Source organism: Balaenoptera musculus, chromosome 19 (genome assembly GCF_009873245.2).
Source record: "Balaenoptera musculus isolate JJ_BM4_2016_0621 chromosome 19, mBalMus1.pri.v3, whole genome shotgun sequence".
Taxonomy (NCBI): Eukaryota; Metazoa; Chordata; class Mammalia; order Artiodactyla; family Balaenopteridae; genus Balaenoptera; species Balaenoptera musculus.
The window spans coordinates 12,357,622-12,373,838 of NC_045803.1; the positions used below are offsets into that span (position 1 = coordinate 12,357,622).

The window sequence follows — 16,217 nt, forward strand, 5'->3', positions numbered from 1 at the left end:
TCCAACGTCCTGGCTTTAGGAGGAGAACTCAGTTGTTGAAAGAACATGGGCTTCAGAGACAGACTTCACTTAAAGTCCTAGCTGGGCTTAAGGTCTTGGGCAAGTGATTTAAGTGAGCCGCTTGCCCCTACCTTGCTGGATGTTGGAGATAAAGCGCTGCACCTCCCAACTAGGTACCTGGCATACAGTAGGTCAATCAATAGCAACTATGATGAAGCCAGTCCCTTCTTAACTTGCTGGCGGAGAGTGTTTCCATGGTTTGATGAGAAGATCACTAAGGTACCTTGCAAGGTCTACATTTCAACAGCCAGCAAGCCTGTTGCCAAAGGACTCCCAGATTAGCTCATAAGCGCATCTAAGGAGAGTGACGTGTGGGAGAACATAAGAGGTGCGCAAAAGGAGCTCCATGGAGGCATGGCTAGGAATTCACAGAGAGGAAAGACATTGTAGGCAGGAGAGCAAGGGCCATGGCGTGGTGTTGAAGAGCCTAAGGGGCTCCCAAGGAGGAGCAGATCCCCCATGGAAGAGGGGAGCAGTCAGAGGGCCAGGGCATGCCTGAGACCTTCATCATCAGGCCCAGGGGTTAAGTGCCACCCAAGGTCAGGAGTTCATTTCCCAGGCCTGGATTTGCCCCGTTCAGATGGGGTTAGGCCCTCTGGCCATAGGTCCATTTGGGGGTCCAGTCTAGGTCCCTGTCCTTAAGAACCAAGCAAAGGCTGTTGCCCTGCAGTGGCTGCACCCAGCACCCAGGACAGATCACTGCATCCAAAGGTCCAAAGTTTTATTGTTTTGAATACATTCTCCAGCAGCCCCCAACTTCCCTCCCCCCAACCCTCCATCCCCAATACAGAATAAGGCTTGACCACAGACCCCCAGCCCAGGGGCCCCAGCTGGGAGGCAGAGGGGGCTTCCAGTTTGGTTTCAGGGCACCCCCTTCCCACCTGCCTGCCTACGGGCTAGTTCCTAGGAGCAGCTGGGGGTGAAGGGGTTGGACTGGCGCTGGGGTGGGAAGTAGGAGAGGGATAGCAGGCACTTGTAGAGATTTGTGGCCTATGGGCGGCACCCCTCACCCTCCTCCACCCCCAACCCCCCCCCAACAGAATTTTTGGTTCAGGTTCATCATAAAACGTTCCTCCCTCCTCTGCTGCAACCCTGTGGGGGGGTATGAGAAACCCAGGCACTCATGGCCCCTGGAGGGGCAGGGAAGGCAGGATCGGGGCTGAGGATGGCCGGGGGTGGAGAGGCAGAGAGGTACAGAGAACAGGGAGGGAGACAAGGCTTTACTTCCTAAGCGATTGTAATAAAAAAGTTCCTGGGCTTTGAGGCCAGAGCCTCAGTTCAAATATAAATTCCCCAGAATGGAGGTGGCCCCCTTAACTCCCCCCTCCCCCCTACCACTCTGCCCGGAGCTTAGAAACCCATAGAGACAGGGGACAGCCCCCAGCCCTGGGCACCCACCCACCCTCACCGAAAAAAAAAAAAAAAAAAGAAATTAAGTTTCATACAAAACATGAGGGAGGGGAAAGGGAGGAGGCAGGGAAGAGACGAGAAAGCTGCCCTCACCTCCAGGGAATGGGGGGGGGGTTAAGGCAGCAAAAGAGGCGGGGGGGGGGGTGGAGGGAACAGGGGTCCCCTGCCCACAGCCCTCAGGAATCTCGATGCTCCAGAGAGAGCTGGGCGGTAGCGTGCTGGAGGTCAGAACTCACCCGCCTTGGGGTGAGGGGCCCCCCGGCCTCCCCAGGCCCCTCCCCACGCACCTTCTTGTCCTCTCCCTCATCCTCGAGGCCCCCAGTGGGGCCCCCACCCCCACCCCCACCCCCCTCCAGGCGACAGTCTTCACTCCAGCGCCGTTTAAAGCGCAACTTGAGGGGCATGCATTGGGCTGCCCCGGGTGCCTCGCCGGGGTCGGGCTTTGGGGGTGCAGGGGGGGCACGAGGCGTCTTGAACACTTCCCCGTCTTCCTCATCCTCGTCGCTGATGTCAGTCACCTCCACCTCCTCTGACTCGCCTTCTGAGATAGGCTCCACCTTGATCTGGGGAGGGGGCGGTGGGGGGGGCGGGGGAGGCCAGCGCCCCGGCCCCCTCGGCCAGCCCGCCTGCGCTGCCACCGCCACCGAGGGCACCGCCACTGCCCTTGTCAGCGCCCGCCAGAGCCTTCTCCCCAGCCGCCCGCTGCCGGCGTCCCAGTGGGGGCGGCTGGAGCTTAAACTTGAATGGAGAGGAGGAGGAAGAAGAGGAGGACGAGGCTGAGGAGGGGACTGGCGGGGTCTCAGGTGCCATGGGCGGCAGCGGGCACTTGTCAGCGCGCTGGGGCTGCGGCACCACCAGCCCAGGGTAGTGCAGGAAGGCGCGGGGGCTGAGGTGGTAGTTGTAGACGCTTTGGGTGTGGGCCTGCAGGTACCGTTTCATGTCCTCAGGGCTGAAGGAGAAGTGGGAGCCTCCCCCCGAGCCGCTGGGGCCCCCGCCACCACTGGGGTACATAGGGCTCAGCGTGGGTGAGGGAGTGTAGGCCAGGTGGGTGGGTGTCATGGGCAGAGCCGGTGAGAGCTGAGGGGGCAGCAGGGAGCCAGGCCCGGCTAGAGGCGACACAGGGAAAGGGCTGAGGGGCTCAGGGCCACCCCGGGGCCGGGGGTAGACACGGAAGACACCAGGGTCATGGGGCAGGCGGGCCAGCGGGGGCCCGCGGAAGGCACCCAGCTCCGGGGGGCCAGGCGGTCGGGCCCGGGGGTCCTCTCCCAGTGGCTCTTCCAGCTCTGACGTGCCATCGCTACAGTCACTGACAGAGCCTCGGCCCAGGCGTCGGGCCACCACAGCCGAGAAGAGGGAGGATGAGGACGAAGAGCAGGCCGGTGGTGAGCGGGGGTCCTCGGTGGGAGACAGCACCTCGGAGGGCGTCGAGGGAGGGAAGCGGAAGTGGCTGCCGCCTGTCGGCACTGGCGGGGCGCTCTGGGGCACTGCACCCCCTGGCGGGAGAGGGGAGACACGATGTCAAGGCCCCCAGCCTCGCCTGGACATTCAGACAGACCCTGTCCTCCCTCTGAGGCCATGCTTACCAGCCCTTGTACTCACCAGCCAACCCCACATCGATGAAAGGGTAATTAACCAGCACCAGTTTGTTGAAGTTGAACTTGTAGGTGAACCGTTTCCCCTTAGTCTTATGCAGAATACGTTTGTTGTAATAATAGCTGTGGATGTAGAAACACCATCGGACGGTCAGTCACACGGGACCCAAGTCCAGACCCCGTACCTTGACACGTGTGAGAGCTGCTCGCAAAGGGCGACCAAGAAACATGGGCCACCCGAGAGAAATCAAGGTCCAGAGGGTGGAGACCAGCTCTCCCCTCAGTTCTGGGGCCAGACTAGAGGCCACGTCCCTGGCTGTATTCTCTCCTCAGGACACCTCGGTGTGACAAATGGTCTCAGAGAGGGGCTGGGACTTGCCCAAGGTTACACAGCTGCGATTTGGACCCGGAAGGCAAACCCAAAGCCTATTCCCATGGGCCAGGGGCTCCCAACCAGTGGGGGGCTGTCCACATCTGCCCAGGGGCATCTGCCCTCCTCACCGCAGGGCCCGGCTCAGCTTGTCATAATTCATCTGGGGCTTGCACTTGCGGACACCCCAGAGCCGAGCCACCTCGTCGGGGTCCTTGATGACGAATTCCCCGTAGTCCCCCTGCCAGGCGATGACACCCTGGTACTCCTCCTTCCGCAGCAGCTCCAGGATAAAGTGCCACAGCTGGATCTGCCTCGAGCCGGGGGATGACTCCGGCTTGTAGGCCCAATCCGGGAAGGCAAACCCTGGGGACAGGAGGCAGGGGTGCGGCCCCGGGTCAGGGCGCCAAGTCTGGGGCCCTGGGGCCCATCCCAGGGTCCACCCCCTACCCCGCCCTTAACGTGGGGAAATCCGTCTCCCCCTGCCAAGCCAGGACCTGGTTAGAGGGAGACAGTGTGTGTCTGTCTGTGTGTGAGGGGGGCTAGACAGGAGCTGGGGGGAGGGGAAGCTGGAGCCTGCTCCAGCGACACCGGGAGAAACAGGAAACCGTCGGCGGCGGGTCCCGGGGCCAGTGCCAGGGGGCCAGGCACCAAGCCAGGCCGGCGGGCAAGGCTGCCAGTGGGGGAGGGGCAGGAAGGGGCACACGTGGCCAGACGGGTTGGGGCTAGCCCCCCCCAGCCCACCCGCACTCCCGTTCAGGGTCAGTCACTACCACGCCGCCCCCCCCCCTGCCCCCCCGACCTTCTCTGTTCCCCTCCTAGGAACGTACACTGTCTCCCTCCCAAGACCTACCGGAGCCCTTACTCCCACCCTAGGCCCCGAGAGGAGGATTTTTTTTTTTCTTAAAAGGACCAGGAGGGGTGGGGTGGCTGGTTGACGATGAGGTCAGCGCTTGCACACACAGAGGCTTCTGTCTTCCCTGGAGAGTGAAACCCAGACTGTCTGAGAGAGCGCCCCCCCGCCCCCCCATCAAGCCCTGGACCCTCTGTGCTGCACTGCCCTACCCAGACCCGGGCGCACGGACCCAACCTGGCTGGAGGGCCTCAAGACTGAACAGGCACCGCTCACTGTAGCCTGCTCCCCCTCCTGCCTTCTCATCCTCAGCTTCTTCCCTGCCCACCTACCTACCCGCCCCCAGCATTAACCTTGGGTAGAGGTTGGTGGTGGGCTGGCTGGTCCCTAGAGGTGGTGGGCAGCCTGGGGGGGAGAGTTGGGGGGGCTGCGGTTGTTGTCATTTCCCAAACCCCCGGGTAATCAGGGGTCATCAATAATTCAGTACTAGGCAGCCGGTAATGGAGGGGCGGGAGGAGGGAAAGGGAGGAAGAGAAGGGGGGAGGCAAGACAGAAGTCCTGGTGCCACTAGAGGGAGAAGGCCAAGGTGGACAGCTAAGGATGGGCGGGGTCCCAAGTCCCAATCAGGCTGCAAGGGTCAGCCTCCCTCCCCTGGCCCTGCTCACACCCCAGCTCAAGCAGGTACCAACCAGGCCTGGGGCAACATGGAACCTCCCCCAAAGACTCCACCCAAGTCTGGAATCCAACAGGGGATCCTTCCCCATGGGGACCCAGGGGATCAGCAGTTCCTATTCCCACAGGGGCCACTCCCTCTAAATCAGAGCCGACTCTAACCTCTACTGGGACCCAGCTCCCTGACCCCTGGCCTTGGGGAGACTAGGATGGCCGGCATTCCCCACCTGGTCCCTGCCTCATTCAGAAATTCCAGCCTCAAACCAGCCCCTCAGGGCTCCAGGGATATGACCATATGACCTCCAGCTGGTCACAGACCCAGGGTACTGTACCAGCAGCCCCTGCTCCATTCAGAAGTGACAGCCCCTGACAACACCTTCCATGGACCCCAGCATCCACAGCCCCATCCCTCTCTTGGGAATCCAGGCGTTCACCCCTTTACGCTCACCCTGCCAGAGAACCCAGGTCCCAGGGTCTTGCTGAGGGCCCAGAGGTCCCTGGGAACCCAAGAGTCCACCCGCTCCATGTACCCTCCAACCTCCTCCAAACTCCTGTCTCCCTTCAGGGCACCAAGCTTTGCGCTCCCCCCCACCTAAACCCCAATCTGGCTCTCCGACTCGGGGTGGGGGCCGAAGCCCCTGAGACATCAGTCTAGAGCTGGGGTGTATACTGATTTCCACCCTCCCCCCAAAATTAAAGCCACCCTTCCCAGCCCACCCGCCCCAGCCTCCTTGTCCCGGTAACCAGGCAACGTGTGTGCAGCGACAGTCCTGGGAGCGGGGGAGCAGGAGGCTAAAAATAAACTTTGCAGAAGAGAAGGAGTGAGAGAGACTACATGCAACACAAAGGGAAGGGAGGTGGGGGGCTCTGGAAAGGCCTCAAGCTGCATTCCGGGGGCTGACCCAGGCCCCCTAGTTAAGCCCCCTCCCTGAACAAACCACCTCCCAGGCCAGAACCCTGGCTCCCACTCGTGGCAAGGGCCCTCCCTATTCCCAGGCCCACCCCAAAGCCAGCTTTCCTCATCGGACATGGCATACATGAGGGCCTGTTCCCAGCTTTGGGGGGAGAAGGAAGATGAGGGGTGACGTCAGGGTGTCTCAATGGGGCTCTGTTCCCCAGGCTTTGGAGCCAGGAGCCAGGCACGGGCAAGGGGAGCATGTGTGAGTGTGTGTTGTGTATGGGTCCACGTGCTTAAAACAGGGAACCACCCGGCCCGCACCAAGAAAGCTTGGGGGTGCAGGACCTCTGGAGCATGGGGGTACAGCGAGGCAGAGACAGAGCAGCTGACACTGAGAGAAGAGCTGAGGACATTGCCAGACAGGGTGGAGAAGAGGCAGCAGACAGGAAGGGCTGGGATGGCGGGGTCCCAGAAGGCACACCTGGGTCCCACGGAGGCGGGGTAGGGAATCTCCCAGACAGACTGTGGAAACCTGGGAGGGGGGGTTTGCAGAATTATTGGGCGCCCCTCAAATTCACATAACTGCCCAAACTTTTTTTAAAAGGACTCTGGGGGTCGGAAGGGAGGGGTAGTGGTAGAGGAAGAACACGCCGGCCTCCTGGGGGGCCCCACCACCTCCCCCAGTCCAGGCAGCCTTCGGTGGCGCCAGAGCCGGGAAGAAAACAGGAAGTGGGAAGCAGCCGCGGCAGAGGAGAGAGGGGCCGGGATGGAGGATCGGATGGAGGGGCGCGCAGCGGCCAGCCAGGAGGCAGATGGACCCATGGACCGACTGGGAGACCAGTACAGGCCCCCGCCCCTTCCCCCAGCCAGAGAACCCACACGGCGCGGCCCCAAGACTGGGTTGGGGGAGCGGCCCAGCTGGTCCCACCAGGCGAAGGCCCGTAGCAGGGAGGGAAGACGAGGCGGGGTTGTCTGGGTGCCTCGGCCCCCTCCTCCGGCGAGGGGAGGCTCCTGATGCCCCCAAGGCCCAGCGGCCCTGGAGCCTTTGGGAGCCAGAGAGTATGTGGGACGCACGTGACTGACCCTACTGCACTCCGAACCCCTGCCCCACGCCCAGCCCCCTCCTAGGCCCCAATCCCCAGGCGCCGGAGCCCGGCTCGGAGCCCTTTAAGAGCCGCCCCCACCCGCCGAACGACGGGGGGGCGGGGTGGGTGGGCCGGTCGGGGCACACACCCTCACACAGGAGCCCTAGCCGCGGCCGCCGCCGGGGGAAGGAAACAAGTTTGAACAGCGGCGCCCGGCCCCCTTCCCCCTCCCCCGTCCCCGCCCCGGGCCGGATTCCGACGGGGTAGACGGGCAGGGGGCGGCTGGGACCCCTCCCCCAGCGCGCTCGGGCGCAAAGTCCAGCCAGCGAGAGCCCGGGGGCGGCGGGGGAGGGGAAGGGGGAAAGTCCGAGGGGGGGGGTTAATCCTGCTGCCCCCCGCCCGCCGACCGGGGCGGGGGAGGGGAACCTTGGCCCCTTAAGGAGGAGCAAGTTGGCGGGGAAGAGGGGGGAGGAGGGAAGAGACGGCCGGTTGAAAGAGAAGAGCTGGATGAGGGAGGGGGGCGGGGGGGGGGAGCCTCCGCGTCCACCCCCACCTTCCCCACCCTCCCCAACCCCGGGTCCCCGGAGGCGAGGGAGGAGGGTTCCCAGGTCTCTCCCGAGCGACCTTAAAGCCGCGCGTTCTAAGGTCGGAAACAAAAAGTTCCTTTTTCGAACGTTCGGGCTGCGCTTTGGAACTTTGCGACTCGGCGCGGGCGGGGGAGCGAGGAGCCGGCGGAGACGGGCGGGGGAGGGGCGGTGCAGCCCGGTCCCCGAGTCCCGGGCTCCCCACTCACGCCCTCCTCCTAGAGGCCATCCTGTATCCCCCTCTAAGCCGGTGCGGGGCACGCATCGCGGTGAAGGTCACGGGCCGGACCGCGCAGCGCGGAACCTGGGATAGCGGGCCCTGTGGACAGCCCCCCCCGCACACACACACCCCGCACACGTCCCGGCCCCCAGAGTGCAACGTGACAGAGCGGCGGGGAGGAACCCAGCCACCCCCGTGATCCCGGGAGTAAGGGAGAGCCCAGCTTTCGGGGTCCAGGCAAGGAGAGAACCAGGACTCGCAGCACCCATACCACTGCGCCCAGAGGCAGGAATTGGGGGTCCGGTGCACACCCCCGCTCGCGCCGCAAGAAGCAACAGGTCTGGAGTGATTGGGGGTCCCCCGGAACTGGGGATCACTCGGGCTCCCCCAGAACCCTTCAGCCCCCCCAAAGTTTCTCCGCCTGGTTTCCCGGGGCAACAAGTCTCCCCCACACGTGCTGCCCCCGCCCCCACCTGTGTCCGCCGGGGTCTTCATGCTGGGGGGCCCGGGGCGAGGCGCCCCGACTCCGGGCCGCAGCTCCCGGCGCCCGCGCTGCCCCGTCCCGTCCCGAGCCCGTCGGGCCGCCCTCGCCGATTCACCCGGCCTCGCCTCTCAGAGCCTCTCCCCTCCCCGCCGCCGCCTCCCGGGTTAATATCGCACTCCGGGGCCGGGACGCCCACGCCCCCCGGCCGGCGACGTCACCGCCGCGTCGCCATGGAGACACTGCGCCCGCCCCCTCCCCGCGCACTCTCTCACACACACACACACACACACACACGCACGCGCGCGCACACACACACACACACACACACACACTCGTCGGCGCGCAGCCACTGAGGACCGGCCGGCTCTAGGCTTAAAGGGGCCGCGCGACGGGGGAGGAGGGATGGAGGGGGTTGGGGTGGGATGGGGTCCGGGGGGTCATGACCCTTCTCTGAGGCTCCAAGTCTGAAGATAACTTAAGTCCTCAGGACTCGCGACCTGCCGCCCCTCCTCCTCTCCTGCCCACTGCGGGGTCCAGATTTTCTTTGGAAGCCTGTAAGAGGGGTTGGGGGGTACCTTCTGATAAGTGTCAGAAACTTTTGTGAGGAGGAGTATGGACCTTTTGGGAGGAGGCAGAATTTTCTCTGCAGGGGGGCCGGGTCAGGACCTTGGAGGATGATCCAGACCACAGCATTTCCCAGGCTGGGCTCACCATGTCCCCCCACCAACAACCCTGAGCCTGAATGGGGGCAGCTGTCCAGGGGTGGGGTGGAATGGGTGGGAGGCATTTCCCAGCATCGGAAATAGGGAGGCGGCTGTGCCCTCCGTTCCTCCAGGGATGGGGTCTTGGCCTTCCAGATAGCCCCAGTCCCAACTGGGGAGGAAGTGACCAGAGAGAATGCACACGGGAGCCCGCCCCCCCATCCCCAGACTGCAGCTGTCCTGGGGACACGGCTGGCGCCGGAGGTACCCCCACCTCCACCTCCAGGGCAGGGGGTTCCGGGGATGGGGTCAGGATGCGAGGGGGTGAGCAAAGTCGGAACAAATGTGCTCCCAAAGGGGCACTGGGGGGTCGCCAGCACAGAGGAAGGCAGGGCTTAAGGATGAAGGCCAGCGCATAGGGCAGTGTTAAGTCTGTTCTCTGCAGCTGGGAGGAATGGATGGAGCCTGAGGCTTTGGGAAACAGGAAATCAGCAATGATCAGATGGCCAACAGTCGAGGGCAAATAGAAGCTATATTCACAGGCTGATCCTGGAAACAGAGTCTCAGAAAAGACTCTGAGGTACCAAAGGAAACGAAGTGGGGAGGGTGGGGGGAGATGCTCAGAGAGAGTGAAATCAAGAAGACAGGGAGAGACGAACAGGCCACAGAGAGGGAAGGCCTGAAGGGTCCGGCTCTGGGTGCTTAGGGCTTCAAGCCCAGCCTCTGTTGCTGGGTTCCTAGCGGCGTTAGAGCAGAACCTCACCAGTGCCTCAGAAGTCTCAGGCCTCTTCCTCAGGGAGACCAAGGCCTCCCGGGAAGCATCACCCTCCTGGGGAATTATGTAACCTTGCCTACGGACAGTGCAGCTCCCCCACGGATATTGTAACCCTCTGGGAGCAGTGTGGTCCAGCCATGATAATCATCATCATTGTTATTATAACAGCTCCCTCCCCAATTGCTAACGCTCATGATGTGCCAGGCACTAGGCCAAGCATTGTCGGGACATCTTCTCATTCAATCCTCACAAAACCCCAAAGAAGGGAATTACTATTGTTAGCCCCATTTACAGATTAAGAAAATGAGGCTCAGGAAGTGTTGGAGCCAGGATTCAAACCCAACCTACCCAATTCAAAATCACCACCCTTAACCACTATATTTTACTACCTCTTTTACTGCCCCCCCCCTCAGAAAAAGATGATGCAAAGTTTAAAAGATAATAGGTCTATAACAGCCTCAGTGACCTCCATACTCCCACCAGCAAGACAGAGACTGGGGTGGCAACCCAAACTCTGCTATTTCCTGTACGCGACATAGAGCAAGTGAATTTATCTCTTTGAGCCTCAGCTTCCTCATCTGTAAAATGGAGATAATAATAGGCCCTACATGATTAGGTTGTTGTGAGAAATCAGAGATTTGAGGTAAGTACGCAATAAATACTGGTAATAATTATTAGCAGAGTGAACGATATACCCTGTGAATGAGGTAAGCACCCCTCACCCTATAGACTCCAACTGTTGGCAATAAACACACAGCATTGACAGTGAAATTTCCTGTTAATGGCATAATCCTACCCTGACCCAGCTGGATAACTCAATCCCACAGTTTCTGTGAAACACAATCATAGATGGTGGCTATGCCTCACGGGAGACTCCCAGCCATCCACAGAGAATGGGAGTGCCTGGTGAAAATGGCGTGTCCACAGATATTATAACCCCTCAGGGGTCTGTGTGACTCCACCATAGAAGTGTGGACTGTCTCGGATACTTCAGTTGTCTTGTGAACACTGAAAACCACCCCCATGGATGGTGAACCCCACCATTCCTATGTGAAACACCTAGATGTTGTGAGCTTGTGATGGAAACTGTCCATCACCACTGGTCATTCCTTGAAGATATACCATTCAACCAAGGCCATGTGAACTCCAATGAGCAAGGACCACCCCCCCTTTCCTCAGTTCACTATGGAAAGCCTCCACAAATGCCCCTGGGGCTGGTAAAAAGCACAGCCTCTCACAGACCTAGGATGTGCCTGGGATGAATAGTGTAACACTCCATGGAGAAAACAACTCTGGACAGTGAGGACACCCCGACTCCTATGGACCTAGTAGTTCTTGTTCCAGTTTACTGTCCTGACACAGATAACATTTATCCTATTGTTGTCAGGCAAAGGCATGGACAGAACCTATCCCCACAGAAGTCACAACTCTTCACAGACTTCACACTTAGAAAGGAAACTGTGTGGACGATAAAAATCATAATTGCAACCCACCCATTACCCATATAAGCAATAATGAACCACTACTACTCTATTGTCATTCCCTTAGAAATAGTAGGACCCACCCACACTGTTTAGAGAGCAGAGCCACCTCAACAGTGTAACCATTGTCAAACAGAAAATGTAACCCCTTTATAGTATCACCCTTCCTCATCTCCCTGACTTGAAATGCTGAAGGGCCCCAGAGCTCAGTCCCAGGTCCTCTTCTTTTCTCGATCTACACCCATTCCTTTGACAATCTCCACCAGGACCACGGTTTCATATACCATCTCTATGCCGATTACACCCGAATTTCTATCTCCATCTCAGGACTCTACCCTGAACTCCAATCTCACATGTTGAACTGCCTCATCAGTGTTTCCATTTGGATTTCTTGAGTTTGCCAAGTCATAATGGTCTTCCGGAGCTCCCCCAAACTGTCCCCCCACCTCCAGTCTTCCCCATCTCAGGAAACTGCAACTCCATTTTGCTGGTTGCTCAAGCTGAATACCTTGGAATCATCCTTAATTCCTTTCTCTCATCCTACATCCAATCTGAAGGGAACTTCCATCAGCTAGCTCTTCCTTCAGCTGTTTCAGAATCAGCCACCCTCCCCTGCCACCACCATCCTGGTCTAGGGTCTCCTCACTGGTCTCCCTGCTGCCACTGGTCCCTATAGTTTGTGCTCTACGAGCAGCCAGAATGGTTTTAGTCAACCACATGACATCCCTTTGCTGCCCCAAACCCTCCAATAGCCCCTCTGCTCACTGGGAGTAAAAGCCAACCCCTTGCTTTTACAGCTCCTTGCCTGCAAGGCCCTTCCTTCCTGACCTCACTTCCCACCTTTCCCCTTCATTTCTTTTCCAACTACGCTCCAGCCTCTTTGCTGTTTCTTGAATATGCCAGGCATATTCCTCCCTCAGGGATTTTGCCCATGCTATTCCATCTGCCTTGAAGACTTTTCCCCCAGAGGTCTACATAGCTCTGTCCCTCATCCCTTCCAGGTTTTTACTTAAAAATCACCTTCCCAGGAATTCCCTGGTGGTCCAGTGGTTAGGACTCCATGCTTTCACTGCTGAGGGCACGTTGGGGAACTGTGATCCTGCAAGCCACGCAGTGTGTGGTCAAAAATTTAAAAATAAAATAAACAAACCACCTTCCCAATATGACTATGTCTGACCACTATATATACATATACATATACATATATATATATATATATATATATATATTTTTTTTTTTTTGGCACACCACGTGGCATGTGGGAATCTCAGTTCCCTGACAAGGGATCAGACCCCTGCCCCCTGCAGTGGAAACGTGGAGTCTCAACCACTGGACCACCATGGAAGTCCCTGACCACTATATTTTAAATTGGAGCCCCCTTCCTAGATCCCTGTGTCCCTTCTATGCACTATTTTTCTCCATAGCACTTAGCATCATTTGACATATATATTTCCATAATGTATTTGCTTGTCATTTGAATCCCTCCTCCATAATATCAGCTCTAAGAGGGCACGGATTTTTGTCTGTTTTGTTGCCTATAGCATCCCCAAGAGCATGGCAATCAATAATGAATGGATAAGCTCATCTTTGGACAGTGAACTCCCTTATGCCCAATGTAATGCCAATAACATGTAGCTCCATACACACAGAGAAACCCTCCTGGACAGTCGATGCCAGTGCAACCCCCTAAAGAGTATGAATCCCGATGTGAATCTCATAAACAGGGAAACCTCCATAAAAGGTGAACTTGTCCTACTCAATGTCAGTTCCACAAAGACAGGGACTTGATCCGTATTCTTCACATTCTTCATTGCTTTATCACCAGTGCCTAGACCAGGGTCTGTCATAAGAGTAGGCTGGTAATATGTATTTGCTGAAGTGAACTGAGTCTGCATACAGCTGGTATAACCCCACAACCAGATCCCATACAGACAGTGTCCGTAACTGATGTAAACCCCATATACAGTGTGACTCTCACATGGACAGTGTAAACCCCCAATAGACAGTGTAATGTTCAAAAACAGTGTGAACCCCAATATAGGCAGCATGGCCCTCATAAACCTTGTCCAGATAGGCTAGCTCTCATAAATGATCTGAGCCTCATCCAAAAGTACTTCATAAACCGTGTGGACCCATATAACAGGGCAACCCACATAAACGGTGTAAACCCCACATAGGCAGTGTAACCCTCATAAACAGTGTGAGCCTCATATAGATGGTGAGAAAGCAAATGAACAACGTGCACCCCCCCATACAATGGCTTGTCCCCTCCTTTTTTTAAAATAAATTTTTTTATTTTTGGCTGCATTGGGTCTTCGTTGCTGCACACGGTCTTTCTCTAGTCGTGGTGAGCAGGGGCTACTCTTCGTTGCCGTGCATGGGTTTCTCATTGCGGTGGCTTCTCTTGTTGCGGAGCACGGGCTCTAGGCACGCAGGCTTCAGTAGTTGTGGCTCGCGGGCTCAGTAGTTGTGGCTCACGGGCTCTAGAGCACAGGCTCAGTAGTTGTGGTGCATGGGCTTAGTTGCTCCACGGCATGTGGGATCTTCCCAGACCAGGGCTCGAACCCGTGTCCCCTGCATTGGCAGGCAGGTTCTCAACCACTGCGCCACCAGGGAAGCCCTTGTCCTCTCCTTAGTGTGCGCTACCACAGAGGCGGCATAACTTGTTTAACGTTGTGTGAATTCCTCTAGCAGTAGGGTCAATTCCCACAACTGGATAAACCTCAAATGCATAGTGTAGATAAGCATATAAACAGGATTACCTCGATAAGCAGTGTGAGCCTTCATGGGAATAATGTAGCCCCATAGTCAGCATGGCCTCATGCAGGACACTGTGTCCCCGCGTGGACAGTGCCACCTGCCTGGGTGGACCACTCTGTGAATAGTGTAGACTCAACCAAAGGGTGTAATAAGCCCCAATGTCACTGTCAGTTTTATTAAGTCATGGATAATGTAGCCCTTTCCCGTAGACAGGAAGAAACTCCCTGTCCCAGTTAAACCCTCTGGGCTCAAATAGAGGTGGCCAAATAACACACCTGGCAAATAAGATGTAAGAAGTACGGATCGAGTGGGGCTTCCACAAGGCTTCTAAAAGGTAAAAGATTCAAAGTGTCAAACCCTTACATCCCATATCCCTGCTTGGAACTTGGAGCGGATGGCAAGAGCTCCAGCAGCCACTGAGGCAGAGGAGCTAAGTATGACTGAAAAGACCAGAAGGTGATTCAATCTCTTCAGAGGTAAGAGAAAAATACATCTCTATTTTATTTAAGCCACTGTTGTTTGGATTTCTATTACTTGTGTCTGAAGTGAAATCTAACTGATAATGGTTATAAAAAAATTCACTAAAGTTGAAAGACTGTTAACATTAAAAAAACAACAACCCTCTGGGCTTTTGTAATTTTCATACAATTATACTAATCCCCCCAACCTGGAAAGTCTTCACTCTCCAATAAAAAGTTACCCAACTCCCCTTCAACACACACACGTATTAGGATAGTATGACTCCCTGAAGGGTGGTGTAACCCATCATCAACAATAGGCCCCAAATAAAGGCCAAGAAATGGTGACTTCTTGAATGGCAGGGATTTCCCAGAGTCCAATGCAGGATAAGGCATACAAAAATCACTGCTCCCATTTATTGAGCACATACTATGTGCAAGGCCCTAGATTCAGCATCTCATTTCATCCTCACCTCAACTTTATGAGATAGATATTCTAATGATCCCCATTTTTCAGATGAGGAGAGTGAGACTGAGAGAGGGTACAGGCCCAAGGCTACACAGCTAAAAACTGTTACAGCTGGGACATCAAGCAGTAGACCATAATGCCTCCTGATGGATTGATAAATGCCCCACAGATATGCTGAACCCTGGAATCCTTTCAAAAAGCACCACCACCAGCACGACTACAACACATACAAACTATGGACAGGTTACCAGTAAGGTTGTGACAGCATAGACTCTTCGGGTAGTGATAAGCTCCTTCTGAATAATAATAATCACAGCAATAGTTAACATTTTTGAGGATTTACCCTGCTAGAGACACAGACCTAATTGCTTTGCACATCTTAACTCATTACATCTTCATAACAACCCTATGCCATAGGATTAAAAAAAAAAATTATCCCATTACAGATGTAGAAATGGAGGCATAGAGGGATTAAGTGATTTGCCCAAGGTCACACAACTGGGAAGAAGCCCAGCTCAGTTTGACCCTGAGCAACCTGGCTAAGCCTGTGTTATTCTTCTTCCTGCAACATCACCCCCGCTCCACATGAAAGTGTAATTTCAATGAACTGTGTAAGTTAACTGTGTTTTATGTAATTCTTCCAGGGACAGGTGAAATAGGCCTTGGACAGTGTGGACTCCCACAGATGGGTCTCCTTTATGCATGGTGTAACTCGAATAAGCAGTGGGGGTTCCTCTGTGGACATTAAAAACACACCACGGCCAGAGACAATCCTGAACAGACAGTAGAGACCCCCTTTTACCCCCTGTGCTTCCTAGGCAGGGTGAATTCCTTCATGGAGAGTCCAGATCTCCCCATTGAGTCTAATTCTCCCTCACACCTGATGTGAACTGACTGTGGAACATGAAACACCATCCCAATCAATGGAAATCCTCCCCTCCCCACCCCGCCACCAACACAATGTAAGCTGTCACGGGCAATGTGAACTTTCACGCAGTATGAGGCTCCCCATGGCCGGTGTAATTAATCTCTTTCATATCTGTGACAGAGTTAACATGGACAGTGAATATCTCCACGCGTGGGGAACTTTCTGTGGCTGCTGTGAACCCCTTGTGGGACAGCACGAACCATTCTCCAAGGGTCTACCTAAGTGGGCTGTGGGAACTCTCTGACGAACATAAACTTTGCTCACACCCAACCCTTACCTAATGGGCACAGTATAAACAGCCCTGTAAAATTTCCCTCAACTCAGGGCCCACTCAACATGGACGTGCAAACTCTCTTTTAGAAGGATATTAAAATAGTAGTTATGACAGTATAAGATAGTATGTCATAACATAATAGC

General features: G+C 56.4%; 1 protein-coding gene across 1 annotated transcript; it reads right to left on the reverse strand.

Moving 5' to 3' along the window:
* Positions 1–772: 772 nt before the first annotated feature.
* On the reverse strand, positions 773–8,373 carry ERF (ETS2 repressor factor). Its single transcript, XM_036834310.1, is given in 5 exon segments — positions 773–2,054; positions 2,056–2,963; positions 3,070–3,185; positions 3,564–3,798; positions 8,218–8,373. Coding segments are annotated over 5 exon segments (1,689 nt in total). The 5' UTR covers positions 8,240–8,373; the 3' UTR covers positions 773–1,646.
* Between the last annotated feature and the right edge of the window lie 7,844 nt (positions 8,374–16,217).